Raw genomic sequence first — 14,356 nt, 5'->3', positions numbered from 1 at the left:
TGAAAATGGAAGCACATTTTATTCCAATAGGAAGGATACGTATATATATTTACTTTCAATCTTGTTTCGACTTAACAATGATATTCAATAGTCAGGTGTTTTTTTTTTTTTTTTTTTTTTTTTTTTTTTTTTTTTTTTTAAACAATCTCGCATACTGTATCTATATTTTATTAGATAACATTCAGAAAACTTTTATATCTTGTTTACGAGCTCGAAATTACCAGCTATGTATATATATATATATATGTGTATATTTATTTGACACACGTATGTATTAAATATATATATACATACATATATAAGTATGTGTGTGTGTGTGTAAGTATACTTATGATTCTCATTTAGAAAATAACCAATATGTTGACGATCTACGTACAATACATATGTATATAAGTACTTACGTTCCGTGGCATTATCGAGACAGCATCAAAAAGTTGTCGACGAAATGCAAAGGAAATTGCATGATGTAATAATTGTCCTGTGGGAGTGCCTAGAATCAAGCCTAGAATACCACAATGTGAGACTATTGCACGGTATGGGAACTATTGTTACAGATTTTACAGTCTACTACTGTTCTTACTAGCCCGCTAAACTCCCACGTGGCTTTCACTTGTCCCCGCGAATCCGAACTTTTGTCCTCTTCCTCTAACCCCCACCAGCCCCCACCTCGTTCTTTCCAACGTATTTCCGTTCGTTCCAATTTTCATTCTTCGCTGTACTTTCTTCGAAAAAAAAAACTTTTTTCTCCTTTTTTTTTTGACTCTCTCTCTCTCTCTCTCTCTCTCTCTCTATCTCTCTTTCTCTTTCTCTCTTCTGGTATCTTTTGTTCGATATTAGGGGAGAAAAGAGAAAAAAAATTTCTGGCATCTTCTCAGACGTCCTAGTGAAAGTAACATATTACGTGTCGAGTGAAAAATGTATGAGAACGAAGGGAGAACAAATTTTGGATGATTTTGTTTCTCTTTTAATTTTTTTATTTTTTCATTTATTTTGTTTCTTTATTATTATTATTATTATTATTATTATTATTATTGTTATTATTATTATTGTTATTAGTCCTTTTTTTTTTTTTGTTTTTTTTGTTTTTTTTTTTTTTTTTTATTGCGAAGAAAAATTAATAGAAAAAAAGAAATAGATAGAACAAAATGATATATGGGTATTCATCGTAGGAGGATCTCTCAAACTCGACGTATACTCGTTTGGAGATCATCAAGGTTACGGAGAACGATGAGAGGGAGTCTAGTAGGTGGTGGCTACTCGTTGTGTCACTCTATATATAACGCGGCAGTCAACACCCCACGCGGTATTGAGAACATTCACCGCATCTAGCGGTAACATGGTTTCCAGTTGCAAGGTATTTTAGATTTAACGCGAGTACTTCTCCTTCTTGTTGGATATTTTTTTATGTTTTTTTTTTTTTTTTTTTTTTTCTATTTTTCATTTCCTTACGATTATAATCGTTCGATCCTTAATACCAACGACTTTTTATTTCCTTCTCTTTATTTTGTTTTTCTTTTTTTTTTTTTTCTTTCTTTTCTTCTTTTTCGTTTTTCCTTTCCAGTGCAAAAATAATAGTGCGTTCCATTTCGAAAATGAGTTAGTTTCAGTGAATAGTGAAGAGATAATATTAGAGTGCTAAATCGATCATTAAAATCGTGGTGACGATAAATCAAAAGAAAAAGAAAAAAAAAAAGAAAATAAATTAAATCGAAATATCATGAATCGTTCTTAAATAGTACTAATAATTAAAAAAAAAAAAAAAAAAAAAAAAAAAACTGTGATCATTAATTCCGTGGCAATAAATCAGAAAGAAGACAAAAAAAGAAAAAAAGGAGAAAATAAAAAAATAAACAAACAAAAAAGAATATCCAATCGAATCGAAATATTATGTAGACCATTTTTAAGTAATTCCTCATTCTTCATTTTTTGTTTATCTCTTTCTTTTTCTTTCAAGATGACGCCATGGCTGATGGCAATCTTTTGTCTGGCGACGGCAGGCTGTACGAATGTTACGGATCAGCAAACATCAGAAACTACTCACAATCATCAAGTGGCTATCTTGAAACAAATCAGGAAGGTTAATGAAGACGGCTCGTATACTTATGGATACGAGGCTGGCGATGGTTCATTCAAGGTAAAATAAAATATATATCTGACGATTGGTAGCATTGGATTTTTAATGATCGTAAAATTATTTTAATAAGAGTAAGAAAAAGACATTCCGGATGAGATCGGTTGAACGTAAGAAAATTTAGTTATTTTATTTCTTTCTTTTTTTTTTCTTTTTTTTTTAATAAAATTTAGAAAGAGACAGAGAGAAAGAGAGAAAGAGAGAGAGTTCGTGATATCTAAAAGTTGTATTGTTAGGTCGAGACCCGTGACGTTCTAGGCAACATCAAGGGTACGTTCGGTTTCGTCGACGCCGAGGGTGAAATAAAGAGGGTCTCGTATTCGTCATCTAACGGAACGGGCTTTAAAGCGACGTCCGTATCGCCATTACAGGAACACATATCGGTGGTCCAGAGTATACCACGTGTCAATCGTACCAGTAGTAGCAGCAGTACCAGCAGTAGCAGTACCAGTAGTAGCAGTACCAGTAGTAGTAATATCAATAGCAGTAGTACGACGACGACGAAGAGGCCTAATTTAATGTACGGTTCAACGGAAGCTACGACCAAATCGTCGGTCGTCCAATCGATTCCAAGAACGAGAAAGACAGCGACAACATCGACGACATCTACAACGACACAAACTACAAGTACCGAATCGGCCAAAAATATATTCAATCATTATTTAAAAGGTAATAACAAAAGTAGACCTCGTTTCGTGATAAATGGTCAACAGAGACCAATCGGAGTCGAGGAAGATCCCGAGGAAGTCGAGGATTCACAAATAAATCGTCCAAGTGTTGAAGAGAGAAATAATGGTTATCGTAGAATATTATTTGCCAAACGTCCTGTCGAACAAAATTTAAGACCCATAACCGAGGATTTCGTTGAAAAGGATGATGATCCTAAAATATCGACTGGTAATAATTTAAGACGTCAACTTCACGACGATGTCACCAAAGCGACTATCTCTTCGATGGATAACAATAACAACAACAACAACAATAATAATAATAACAACAACGATGAACATTCCGATGTTTACAGTGGTGCTTTGTCAACGACACGGCCTTTATTTACAACTACTACTCCGTCTAGAGTCATTCAACGTATTCCTGGGACGCGTCTCGATAGACCAAAAATATACGTCAATCGAGAAAATTTAGGACCCGTTAAATTCGACGATCCAAAATACGAAAGTCCTAGGGTTTACGAGCCTGAAGCTAAGTCTACCCTCGAAGAACAAACGTCAACTCAGCCGATACTATTACGTGGGCCACCAAGAATATCTGTTGATAATAGAGATTATCTTAGACAGACAACAGAACCGATTTTCGTACGTGGACAGAGTGAATCATATGTTCGAGAATTACAACCGAGAATTTTGTTGCCTGGCCAACAAAATAATATCGAAGAGGAGCCAGCATATAGACATATACCAATTGGTAGAATTTTGTATAGACCTGTTACGACTCAGCAACAACTTTACAGTACCACCACAGATCCCAATGTTCATTATTTAGCGGACAATCCTACGGTCGAAACGGACGACGAGTCACGAATGCCGATAAATCAGAATTACGTCAGACCAAGACCATATTCGAGACCATTGATCTATCAAGAATTGGAAGGAAGGGCTAGACCTATTGTCAGACCAATTCCTCAATCATCAACACCAACTCATCATCACATAGAAGATCGTGAATATCAACAGACTACACCCGATTATGTCTATCGTACAACGCCAATAGCTTTACCACCGGAACCACCAAATCCAATAGCACCACCATTAAGTCGACGAGATTTTCAAATGTTACTTAGACGTTTATTGGTCAGTCAATATGGCGTACAAGCTCTTACTTATCCAAAAACTTATTTGGAGGATGCACTTTATGATCAACAGCCTTATCCTTCTTATCATACGGGATATCAAACACCGATTCCAAGGCCTGATCTTTCTTCTTACGATCAACAAGTAAACATGCAATATGGCGATCGTGTTGCATTGAGACGTCCTCCGGTTTATACAAGAGGATTGAATCCTCTTTATCAAGCACCTCATCAGTACGACGATTATCAAGATGGCAGATTTACACCTAAACGTGTTTATAGACAAAAGTTTTATACTCAAGAGATTAACGACGACGGCGATGAAATTTTACCGGCACCTATCAGAGAGGCATTACTTTTGAGAATGCTACAATTGGCTATTAACGCTGAACGACCAGCCGTTCTACCAAACACAATGATCAGTAGTACGACAACGCCAACTTCGAGATACAGAAAAACTGGTCCAGTTAGAAGCGTACAAATTATTACCGACGAGTCTGACGAAGATAAGGACATCATGAACAAGAAGATGTAACTTACATTTTCTTCTTTCTTTCTTTCTTTCTTTCTTTCTTTTTCTTCATTTCCTTTCAATATCTCGTTTTTACGTCGATACTTCGTTCCTTCTTTGTTGACTCTTTTTTTTTTTTTCTTTTTTTGAATATTTTCTATCAATCCAGCAGCAGCACCTTCCCACGTCACTCCACAATTGATCAAAAAAATAAGAATAATATAATAATAATAGAACGATAAGATTTCGATCGAATTGATAATTCAATAAATCGAACGAGTTTGCTTTATCGAACGAGTTAAGTATTACATATATATATATATATATATATAAAAATCATAGTATCGTAGAAAACATTTCTAATTTAATTCTATCTTTTTATCGTTAGAAAGATTATTTATAACGATTAGACGTGCACAATTGTGCTCCTAGTTATGATTATGTTAATTTCATCCAAAGATTTTCTTATATCTCTTTTTTTTTCTTTTCTCTCTCTCTCTCTCTCTCTCTCTGTATCTTTCTTTCTATCTCTCTTTTTTAGCTTTTAAAATATCTAAAGTTCAGTGTCCCCCCCTCTTCTTTTCCATATATTGTAAATATACGTTAGGTAAGCTGATGTAAAAGAAAAAGAAAAAAAAAAGAGAAAAAAGAAAAAGAGAAAAAATAAAAAATAGACAAAAAAAGAAAAAAGAGCTCAAGAACAGAAGGATAGAGGAGGTGAAGGGGGGTGGGGGCGGGGAAGGGGAAAAAAGAGGAGGAAAAGAAATTTGTAATGAAAATAAAAGAATGAAGGATAATAAATAATCGGCCGTGAGAATTCGTTTCGTCATGTGCCTCTTTGCCTTCGAGAGAAAGAGAGAGTGCAATACACACCAAGAGAGAATAATAACACATCTAAGTCTCTTTCTGGGTAATTAGCATCGTCGCGAGTGTTGCAACATCAACGACGTCGGACGTGCCAACGAAACGTTGCGTATATGCATCTACGGTGTGTATGTATCTTTTTCTCTTGGTTTATCTGTCTCTCCGTCCGTCTATCTGTCTGTCCGTCTGTCTGTTTCTCTGTCTCTTTGTATATACGTTTAGTTGAGAACGAGTTAAGACGGAAATCACGAGATCTTTCTTGGATCTTGCTAAATTTATCGTACGAACTTTTTATCGCAATCTTTGGCATCGAACAAAATCGAATTATTTTATATTTCTTTTTTGTCTTTTTTTTTTTTTTTTTTTTTTGTAATTCCAATCGACATGTCAAGTAATAAAATTCCTCTGCATGTGCACGCACGTGTGTTTTTGTCACTGTGTGTTTCATAAAAAATAATTGTTTTTTTTATTTCTTCTTTTTTTTTTTTTTTTTTTCTTCACCTAATCGTATAACATATCCAAAGTGATTTTCATAATCGCGCGGTTATGGCCTCGAAGGAAGGAATTCGATCACAAATGAAAAAGAGAATTTCTGTATGATATGAATATGTATCTTTTCTTTTTTCGTCCGGATATATAAACTCGTGAAAGGCTTTTATTATTATTATCCCGTCGATTTAGACATTCGACAGGATATTAAGACTTCCGGCATTCCGTATAATTCCGGCCCATTGACGTAGAACATTCGAAAAAAAATGTTCACACAGTATATGGCCACGATAACGAGGTGAATCTACCGGTGGGGCGGGACGGGATGGGACAGAACGATGGCGGAGGTGGGTCCGCCGTAGAATTACCTAATTAGGACAAACCATTGCACTCAAGATTTTTCTTTCTTGTGGAAAGTTGACGTACACGTAGACAACAACGATTTATTGTCTCACGGTATATATTACGTCTAGACACATATGTATGTATGTATGTATGTATATATATATATATGTGTATATCTATGTTTATACATCTATACGTAGAGAATGATATACAGATTTCGCTTGAGCATTTGGCGTTTGATAGAAATGAAAGGATGCAGTTAACGTAGGAAGAAAAAGGAAAGAAAAAAAAAAAATTTTCGTTCATTTTAATAAACAATTAGATATATACAGAAATAATAAGAAATGTCGAATAATTAAGATTGTGAGTGTGTTAATAAGATTTCATTAGGTGATAATTGGTTAATTGCATCAACGTATGCATGTATGTATGTATGTACAATTATCAGTACATGGTACCCATATATACATATATGTATATATATATATATATATATATATATATATATATATATATATGAGAGTTATGTGAAAAATCAGGAGATATAATCTCGTGAGAGATTCCTCTTCACGATACTTGATTAATAGAAATCGCTGAGATTTTCGAATGAATCGAGGAACTGCGTGGTAAATTTTTAAGACTTTCGACGTCATCGTCATAAGAATAATGACTGAAGGGTTCGGTTTGTACAGCGACGTCCTCGTAATCGAGCTCAAGTGGATCCTGTTCATAAATAACATCGTGACTACGTGGACGTGCCACCGATGGTATCCATGGTTGTGGTACACCTTTGCCCAATGCTAAAAATACAGCTGCGGTTGATAACAAAACGACCGATGCTACGCCAAAGACCAATCGCCAGGATCCGGCTATCTAAAATTTAGAAATATTTTTTCTCTCTTTTCTTATTTTTTTTTTTTTTTCTCTTAATATCGTTAGACCCGACAATTTTTTTTCTATCAATATGAAAAATATCAGGTACATGAAATGTCGAGATTTATTTACCGAACCATGAAGAGCTTGGGTGACGAAATAATTAGCAGCCAATAAGCCCGCTGCACCTAAAGTGGAACAAAGGGCACAGGCTGCTGCAGCACAGGCCGGTGATTCGGCTGGTGCAAGATCAGCTATGGCAGCAAGTGCACCGGCCGGTGCTGTACCGGACACCAAAAGTGCCGCAATACCTAACCAGGCTGCACCTAACGCCTGACAACCCGCGTATCCTGCGACGAAGAGTAATGCGGCCGGTATGAAATGAGCTACGAAAGAAATTACAATATATTAGTTATAAATCATTATGTAATATTATTTTTTTTTTTTTTAAATATATTTAAACTTAGAGATTGATCCAAGATAAAGATGATAACGTTCAGCTAGATAACGAAAGATAATTAAATTCTATGAACGTTTTGGGCGATGGCGTTGAAAAAAGTTGGCGAACAAAAGAAACAAAAGAAAAAAAAAAAAAAAAAAAAAGGAAAAAGAAAAATGAAAAAAGAAAAAATAACGCGAGGTAAATCAATTCTCGTTGTTTGTTACTCGTTATTTTAATACGATCAAAAAAAATATATTGTCAAGTTGTTGAATAATATTGACGTACCGGTATAAACGACCAATTTTCTTGCTGTGGTCGTTGATACGATTCTAGACTCGCGAACGTGATCAACCAATAGACCACAAGTTAAAGCAGCCATGAAGTGTCCAATGTGAGGTAAAGTAGTCAATACCGAGTCCTATGAGAAAAACTTATTTAATATTACGATATCGATCGTACGCGTTTGTTAGACATATGTGTAAGAAAAGAAAAAAAAAAAAAAAAAAGAAAAAGGCAAATTAAAAGAAAAAGGAAAGAAGGAAAAAAAGTAAAAAAAAGAAAAAAAAAACAAAGACAAATAAAATAAAAAAAATGTAAAAATCCTCAAAAAAAAAAGAAAAAGAAAGCTCACGTTAGCCGTAGAAAATCCATATATGAGTTTTAAATATTTCGTCATTCCAAGGGCGAGTGTAGCGTCGCCCCATTGATTTCCCATAGTCGCCACTGCTGATGCCCAAACCGGTACGGATCTTAATAATTTTCCCCAAGGAATAACAGCGGCCTATAGACATTTTTTTTTTTTTTTTCTTTTTTTAAACACTATGACAATATAAACATCGTCGAAGATTATGAAATATATTCTTACATTAGTATCGTGCTGATAAGATTTCGGTGTATCCTTGACGAATCTACCAAAGGCAAAATACCAACAAAGTGCTAAGAATACCAAACCGTAACAGAGTGAATCACGTCCGAATGTTCTAACCACAGCTGTACCTATCCAACCGGTTAAACAGTATCCAACGCTGACAGCTTTTGAAAAGGAAAAAGTTATTAAGTACTATTACATCGTAACTTACGTTCTATTACGATCTATTGATTATTATTATTTTGTTCAATTCAATTAATTACCGGCGTAACAACTGAAATACGAACTCCTATGATTGCTCTTAAACCAGGTCATAGCTAGCATGTGAGCAGCTGGCATGGTTGCGCCCTGTATAAAGTAAATAACGCGATTGATTGATTAGAAGAGAGGAAAAAAGAATAGGAGGGGAGAGGGAAAGAAGAAAAAAAACTAAAAAAAAAAAAAAAGAAAAAAAAAAGGAAGATTCATACGTGTAACTCACGGTACAAAGTCCTTGAAAGAGACGAAGTGCAACGTGGGATGGTCCTCTCCAAGCTGCTGGTACCAATAACGATGCCAAACAGGCACTTAATACCGCTCGAGAAAATACCATCGATGGACCTGATCTACCCCAAACCAAACAACCTCCTAATATTGGTCCGGCCACTTGACCCCATAAAAATGCTTCTCGCATTATCGATTCCGTTCTTTCTTCCGGTGGTAGCTACAAATCGATGATACAATTGTTTTAATATTTTTAATGGCAATGCTTTTCTTTCTTTTATTTTTTCTCCTTTTCTTTTCCTCTTCTTCTTCTTCTTCTTTTTTCTTCGGAAAGTTCGACATTATCTTCCATCTAATTTTCGTTCTAATGATATCACACGCAAAATGAAAGATAAATCAAACGAAAGAAATAACAACGAAGAGTAAAGATGTACGATGGCAAAGTGAAAAATGAAAATGAAAATAATTGTTTTTGTTGTGTCAGCCAAAAAAAAAAAGAAAAACAGAAAAAAAAAACAGAAAAAAAAAAACAAGAAAAAAAAATACGCGCGTCTAGAATCTTTTTCAATCGTTTCCATTTTAAATACAATTAATTGTTTGAATACGATTGATTCGACGAAATTATTAATATTAATTCGATGACATTGGAATGATAAAAGATATATTTGAAATGATTTTTTATAGCTTTATTGATAAAATAATTTCTATTGATTGATACGAATGAATGCGTTTACCTCCAATAGGATAACTTCAAAGTCCTCCGTACGATTTCGGCTGCTGATATTGACGAGCATATCACAGTGCCAGGACGTGTCGATGATAGCATGATTGTCCTCTTGTTTGGCCAATAATGCAACGGACGAGCTTACTTCGACTGCACCGCACAATGCAAATCCCATTGCCACTAATGCAGCAACGATATGACGTGCTCTGACAGCAGCTAAAACGAAATACAGGACCTCCTTCATTTCCGTACCTTTTTTCATCGTTTCTTCCATTTTATTTTCTACTTATTATCATTTATCTTTTATCTTTTATCTTCTATTCCGAAGTCTCAGTCAATTCTTTTTTATTTCTAATTTTTTTCCCTGTCCTGTGCAAGTCCTTGCTTTTCTTTTTAATTTATCTCGTTCGTCTCTTCAATCACTTTTCATTTATTCTTAATCTTTTTTCTTCCTTTTACAATTTTTCTTTCACTTCACTCGTTTATCCCATTCATTCTCTTCCCCTTCGTTATTTCATTTATCTATCTTAATTTTTTCTTCCTTTTCAATATATTTTCTATATTTAAAAAAAGAATACTCTCTCTCTCTCTCTCGTACTTTTTATCTTCTTTTTTCTCTCTTATGTTCTTGTTTGTTTTTCTTTTTATTTTTTTATTTTTTTATTTTTTTATTTTTTTTTTTTATTTGCACACCCTACTTTCCTCTCCGTCTCCTTTTCTTTTCTTTTTTTTTTTTTGTTTCTTTTTCTTTTTCTTTTTTCTTATCTTCTTTTTTTTTTTCTTTAGTGTCTCGATTTATTTACTTCAATTTAATGTTTCCTTTTTTTCTCTTTATTCATTCAAATCCATTCTGCCATTCTATTTTATCAATCTTTTTTTATTTTCTATAACCCTTCCCTCTGATTTTTGTTTTCTTCTTTTCTCTTTTTTTTCTTCTTATATTTATTTATTTATTTATTTATTTATTTATTAATCAAATTATATATACGAATTTGAATTATTACACGGATATGGATATATATATATATATATACATATATATATATATATATATATATATATATATATATATATATATATGAATCGAACACGACGAATTTTCTCTTGATACTTTTACCACGAGTTTGACTATACAAAAGAAACGTTATTATTATACTCACTTTTAGCATACGTTATGTACCGCAAGTAGGTATAAAGTAAGTTTCCCACGTTATCGCGTTTTCCAAACAAAATCTATAAAGTCTTTGTGTTTGACTTTGATAAAGCATACGTACGTCGCGCGTCTTTCAGTCGCGACTATATTATGATTTCAGTTAGCGCGATTGGCGTGTGGTTAAAAAAAAAAGAAAAGAAAAGAAAAAAAGAAAAAAAAAAAAGAAAAGGTAAAAAAAAAAGGAAGAAGAAAGGAAAGAAAGAACGACAAAATTAAGGAGGAAAAAAGGGAGGAAAGAAAAAAGAAGAAAAAAAAGAACCTTCGCACTTTCTTTTCTACCTCTCAGCGTACAATCTAGTAATAATAATTTCGTGCAATCTCTGACATAATCAAAAAAAAAAAAAAAAAAAAAAAAAAGGAACGTTTCAATGAAGGCACCAATTGTTACATAAAGCTATATAAAGCGAACGTATATTATTTTACGAATTCAAAGTACAAATATGTCTCTATGATACCTCTGATTATGTGTTTTCGAAAATTTCACTTCTTTTTTTTTCCTCTTTCTTTTTTTTGTCTTTCTTTCTTTCTTTCTTTCTTTCTTTCTTTTTTTTTTTTTTTTTTTTTTTTTTTTTTTATCTTAAAAAAACAAATCGTGAATATGAACGAGAGGAAAAAAAAGAACAAGAAGGTGGAAGAAAATTGTTGACATTCCTTATATATATATTTATATATATATACATATATATATATATATATATATATATATATATGCGTACATACACATCAGAGAAAAATTTCAAGTGTGAAAAATGAATGTGAGAAAATATTTAAGGATAAATAAAGAGAGAAAGAGAAAGAAAGAGAGAAGGGAAGAGAAAGAGAAAGAGAGACAGAGATAAATAAATACTAAATGAAAATGAAAGTGAAAGAAAGAGAAAGAACGAACCTCGAACCTCCTTAGCGGCATGTTTTATTTGGATACTTCCGCGTTTAACGAGCTGAACGCTACCTCTCTTTACGATGTCTGCCATCTCACAATATTCTACGTAACTCAGAGTATTGGATCGACATCTTCCTCTTTCTTATCGCTCTAACGTTTCGCATTTTTTCTTTTTTTTTTTTTTCATTTTTGTCTTTTTTTCATCCAAAGATAGGACTATCTCTCTCTCTCTCTCTCTCTCTGGCACTAATATATATATATATATAAATGAGAGAGATGATTAGAGAACATATTAATATATAGATATTAGACGACCTCGACTTTGATTCGGTAAATGTAATGTAATTACAAATAGACGTAACCATTTCAAAGAGATAACGTTCGTACGTATCTATCGATTCTATTTCTTTCTATTTGTTCCATTTTTATATTACTCTTTTTATCTTTCTTCTATTTTCCTTTTTCTCTTTCTTTCATTTTTTTCACCTCCTTCATCTTTCCCATAAACGCGAGTTTAAAAAGTAGATTTAAATTTACCGCATAAACGATTATATATTTATATATATATATATATATATATATATATATATATATTTTTTCTTTTTTTTAATTTCAATTCAATTTGTATTATTATATTTTGCTTTGTTTACTTTGTTCGTACGTTCATTTGTTTATGTTTTATTTTTTTTTTTTTTTTTTTTTTTTTTTTTGTAAATATCGAACTCGTAATATAAACTTACCTTTCATCTCGAGTGCCGCGTGTCTCAATTGAACGCTACCTCTTTTAAGACGTACAAGGGCTGCCATGATGATCATCGAATTAACAATTTCATCGATAGACCTTTTCCCATCTTATAATAATTATAATCTATGAGCATTTTTATCGCTTTTACTATTTTTTCTTCCACCTTGATCCTTCCCTTTATACCTTCTTACTTTTCACTATGTTACGAAAGAACAATCCGATTGGTTCGAGTTATTCAAACTATACTGAGCTTTTTATTGCCAGTACCAGAGTGAATGAACGTCTCTGTTAACAAGACTTGATACAATAAGTACCCATGCTGGGTCAGCCTTGAAACATCGTTTCATAGGACAGGCATCGTAATGTTCACGTACGTTCATTGCACACTCGTATATTTCTAAACGCAATATTAGATATTACTCAGGAAACATTACTTTAATTCTATCTTTAAATGATGATATATTTATCATAGAATGTACTATATATATACACTTATATATATAAATATACATGTAAAGATATAATAATGTTGAAGTCTTTCTTTCTTGCATATGTACTCGTTTAAATGTTCACGTATTTATAATGAAAAATTAAATGATTAAATAAATGAAAAATTGTCAATAATTGAACGATTTAAAAATATTTATTGTAAACATTTATTGTTATCATTTTATATTTCAAAGCATCGTTCTATTGCAATTATAATTGTCAATGAGTAAAGATACCGAAGATACATGAAATATATATATATATATATATATATATATACGTATTTTCGTAATCGACAATGATCGATAATTATCTACAGAGACAATGTTGATAACATCGTGATAAACAAATAATGTCGATAATCTCAGTCGATAATGAAGAATCGATAAACGCTGATCGTTTATACCGACGATAAGTAATTACCGACGATAAGTAATTACCGACGATAAGTAATTATCGACGAATACTTACCGACAATCATTTGATCAATTATTACCGACAATGATATATACGTATTATTTAGACATATTTCTATATACATATGTATATATATATACATATAAAAGTTTAATAACAGAATATTGTGTTACCGAAGACACGAGATGGCAGCACTTAACATACATATACATATATATATATATATATTTTTTTTTTTTTCGTCACCTTTCATTTATTTAATTATCCATTTTATTTTACAATATCTCTCGTTATAATCAAATTAAACGATATAATCAAAAAAAAGGAAAAAAAAAAAAGAAAAAAAAAAGAAGGAAAAGTACAATTAGATGGTAAAAGGTAAAGATCGTAATATGAAAAGCTTTTGACGTAATCCAATAGATATCGTGTGTACATGAATACGAAACGTAGAATGGTGGGGATGAACCACAAAGTTCGTAGGCTTCTCGAGAGTGCGTTGTGATTGGTCGGCTCGGCTGGTGCAGGTCAAGCGGCAGGATACACATCGGTTCGTCGTTTGTCATACACGGTCGAAAGCGCAAGAACGATATCCCGCGCGTCTCGCGAATTACAGAGAATCCTATATATTTATATTTCTATCTGACTCGATTAATAAACGATATTTATCTAATTTTATCTTTGAAGTAATATATATATATACATATATACATATATACACATATATATATATATATACAGAACGATAGATACCAACGTTTATCAAAAGATTTTACGTGTGAATCGAAAGAAAAAAAAAAAAAAAAAAAAATACGGATTAGTACGTCCCAACGTAGTCTCTCCTCTCACTTCGGCATTACGACGGCGTGCTTGTGTATATACGTTTACGTTTGTCCCTATCTAGTACGTGTGCGTGAAGTTTATCTGTGTGTATATATATATATATATATATTATCAAGTATGTGTGTATGTGCTGTTTTATCTCAGGAGTGAATTTATTAAAGTTTACGAAGTGCAGGATTATGTGACTGACGATCAACGGCCAGCGGGGGGGCGGGGGGCGGCGGCGGCGGCTGCT

The 14,356-nt window shown here is 32.8% G+C and overlaps 3 protein-coding genes across 7 annotated transcripts in view; 2 read left to right on the top strand and 1 right to left on the bottom strand.

The window, feature by feature from the left end:
* The first annotated feature begins 379 nt into the window (after positions 1-379).
* LOC118446331 (uncharacterized) lies at positions 380-4,897 on the top strand. 2 transcript variants are annotated; one of them, XM_085658649.1, is made up of 4 exons: positions 380-533; positions 1,170-1,354; positions 1,955-2,134; positions 2,503-4,897. In XM_085658649.1, the coding sequence occupies exons 2-4, from the start codon at positions 1,337-1,339 to the stop codon at positions 4,471-4,473; spliced, it is 2,169 nt and encodes a 722-aa protein (XP_085514775.1). In that variant the 5' UTR covers positions 380-533; positions 1,170-1,336; the 3' UTR covers positions 4,474-4,897. The 2 variants fall into 2 exon arrangements, with proteins under 2 accessions (XP_085514775.1, XP_085514774.1); XM_085658648.1 differs by having other exon boundaries at positions 382-533; positions 2,368-4,895.
* Positions 4,898-6,533: 1,636 nt separating this feature from the next.
* LOC118448848 (sialin) lies at positions 6,534-12,634 on the bottom strand. Of its 2 annotated transcripts, none has more exons than XM_085658950.1 (9): positions 12,371-12,634; positions 9,548-9,753; positions 8,812-9,033; positions 8,594-8,678; positions 8,328-8,494; positions 8,094-8,243; positions 7,748-7,880; positions 7,153-7,406; positions 6,534-7,020 (listed from the first exon to the last, which is right to left on the bottom strand). In XM_085658950.1, exons 1-9 carry the CDS (start codon positions 12,444-12,446, stop codon positions 6,715-6,717), a joined length of 1,599 nt encoding a protein of 532 aa, XP_085515076.1. In that variant the 5' UTR covers positions 12,447-12,634; the 3' UTR covers positions 6,534-6,714. The 2 variants fall into 2 exon arrangements, with proteins under 2 accessions (XP_085515076.1, XP_085515075.1); XM_085658949.1 differs by lacking the exon at positions 12,371-12,634 and adding an exon at positions 11,637-11,795 and having other exon boundaries at positions 6,536-7,020.
* A 1,195-nt stretch (positions 12,635-13,829) lies between these two features.
* The window catches only part of LOC118451311 (uncharacterized), an 82,430-nt gene continuing 81,903 nt past the window's right edge, over positions 13,830-14,356 (top strand). The window contains exon 1 of one of the 3 annotated variants that reach the window (XM_085658952.1): positions 13,830-14,356. This exon is cut by the window's right edge and continues 121 nt beyond it. The gene's annotated coding sequence lies outside the window, so the exon portion shown is untranslated. The other 2 variants (XM_085658953.1, XM_035887740.2) reach the window with 2 other exon arrangements.

The sequence above is a fragment of the Vespa mandarinia genome, chromosome 8 (genome assembly GCF_050613455.1).
Source record: "Vespa mandarinia isolate Hongniang chromosome 8, ASM5061345v1, whole genome shotgun sequence".
NCBI lineage: Eukaryota > Metazoa > Arthropoda > Insecta > Hymenoptera > Vespidae > Vespa > Vespa mandarinia.
The sequence above is the reverse complement of the archived record's forward strand: the minus strand, read 5'-3'. Positions and strand labels throughout refer to the sequence as shown.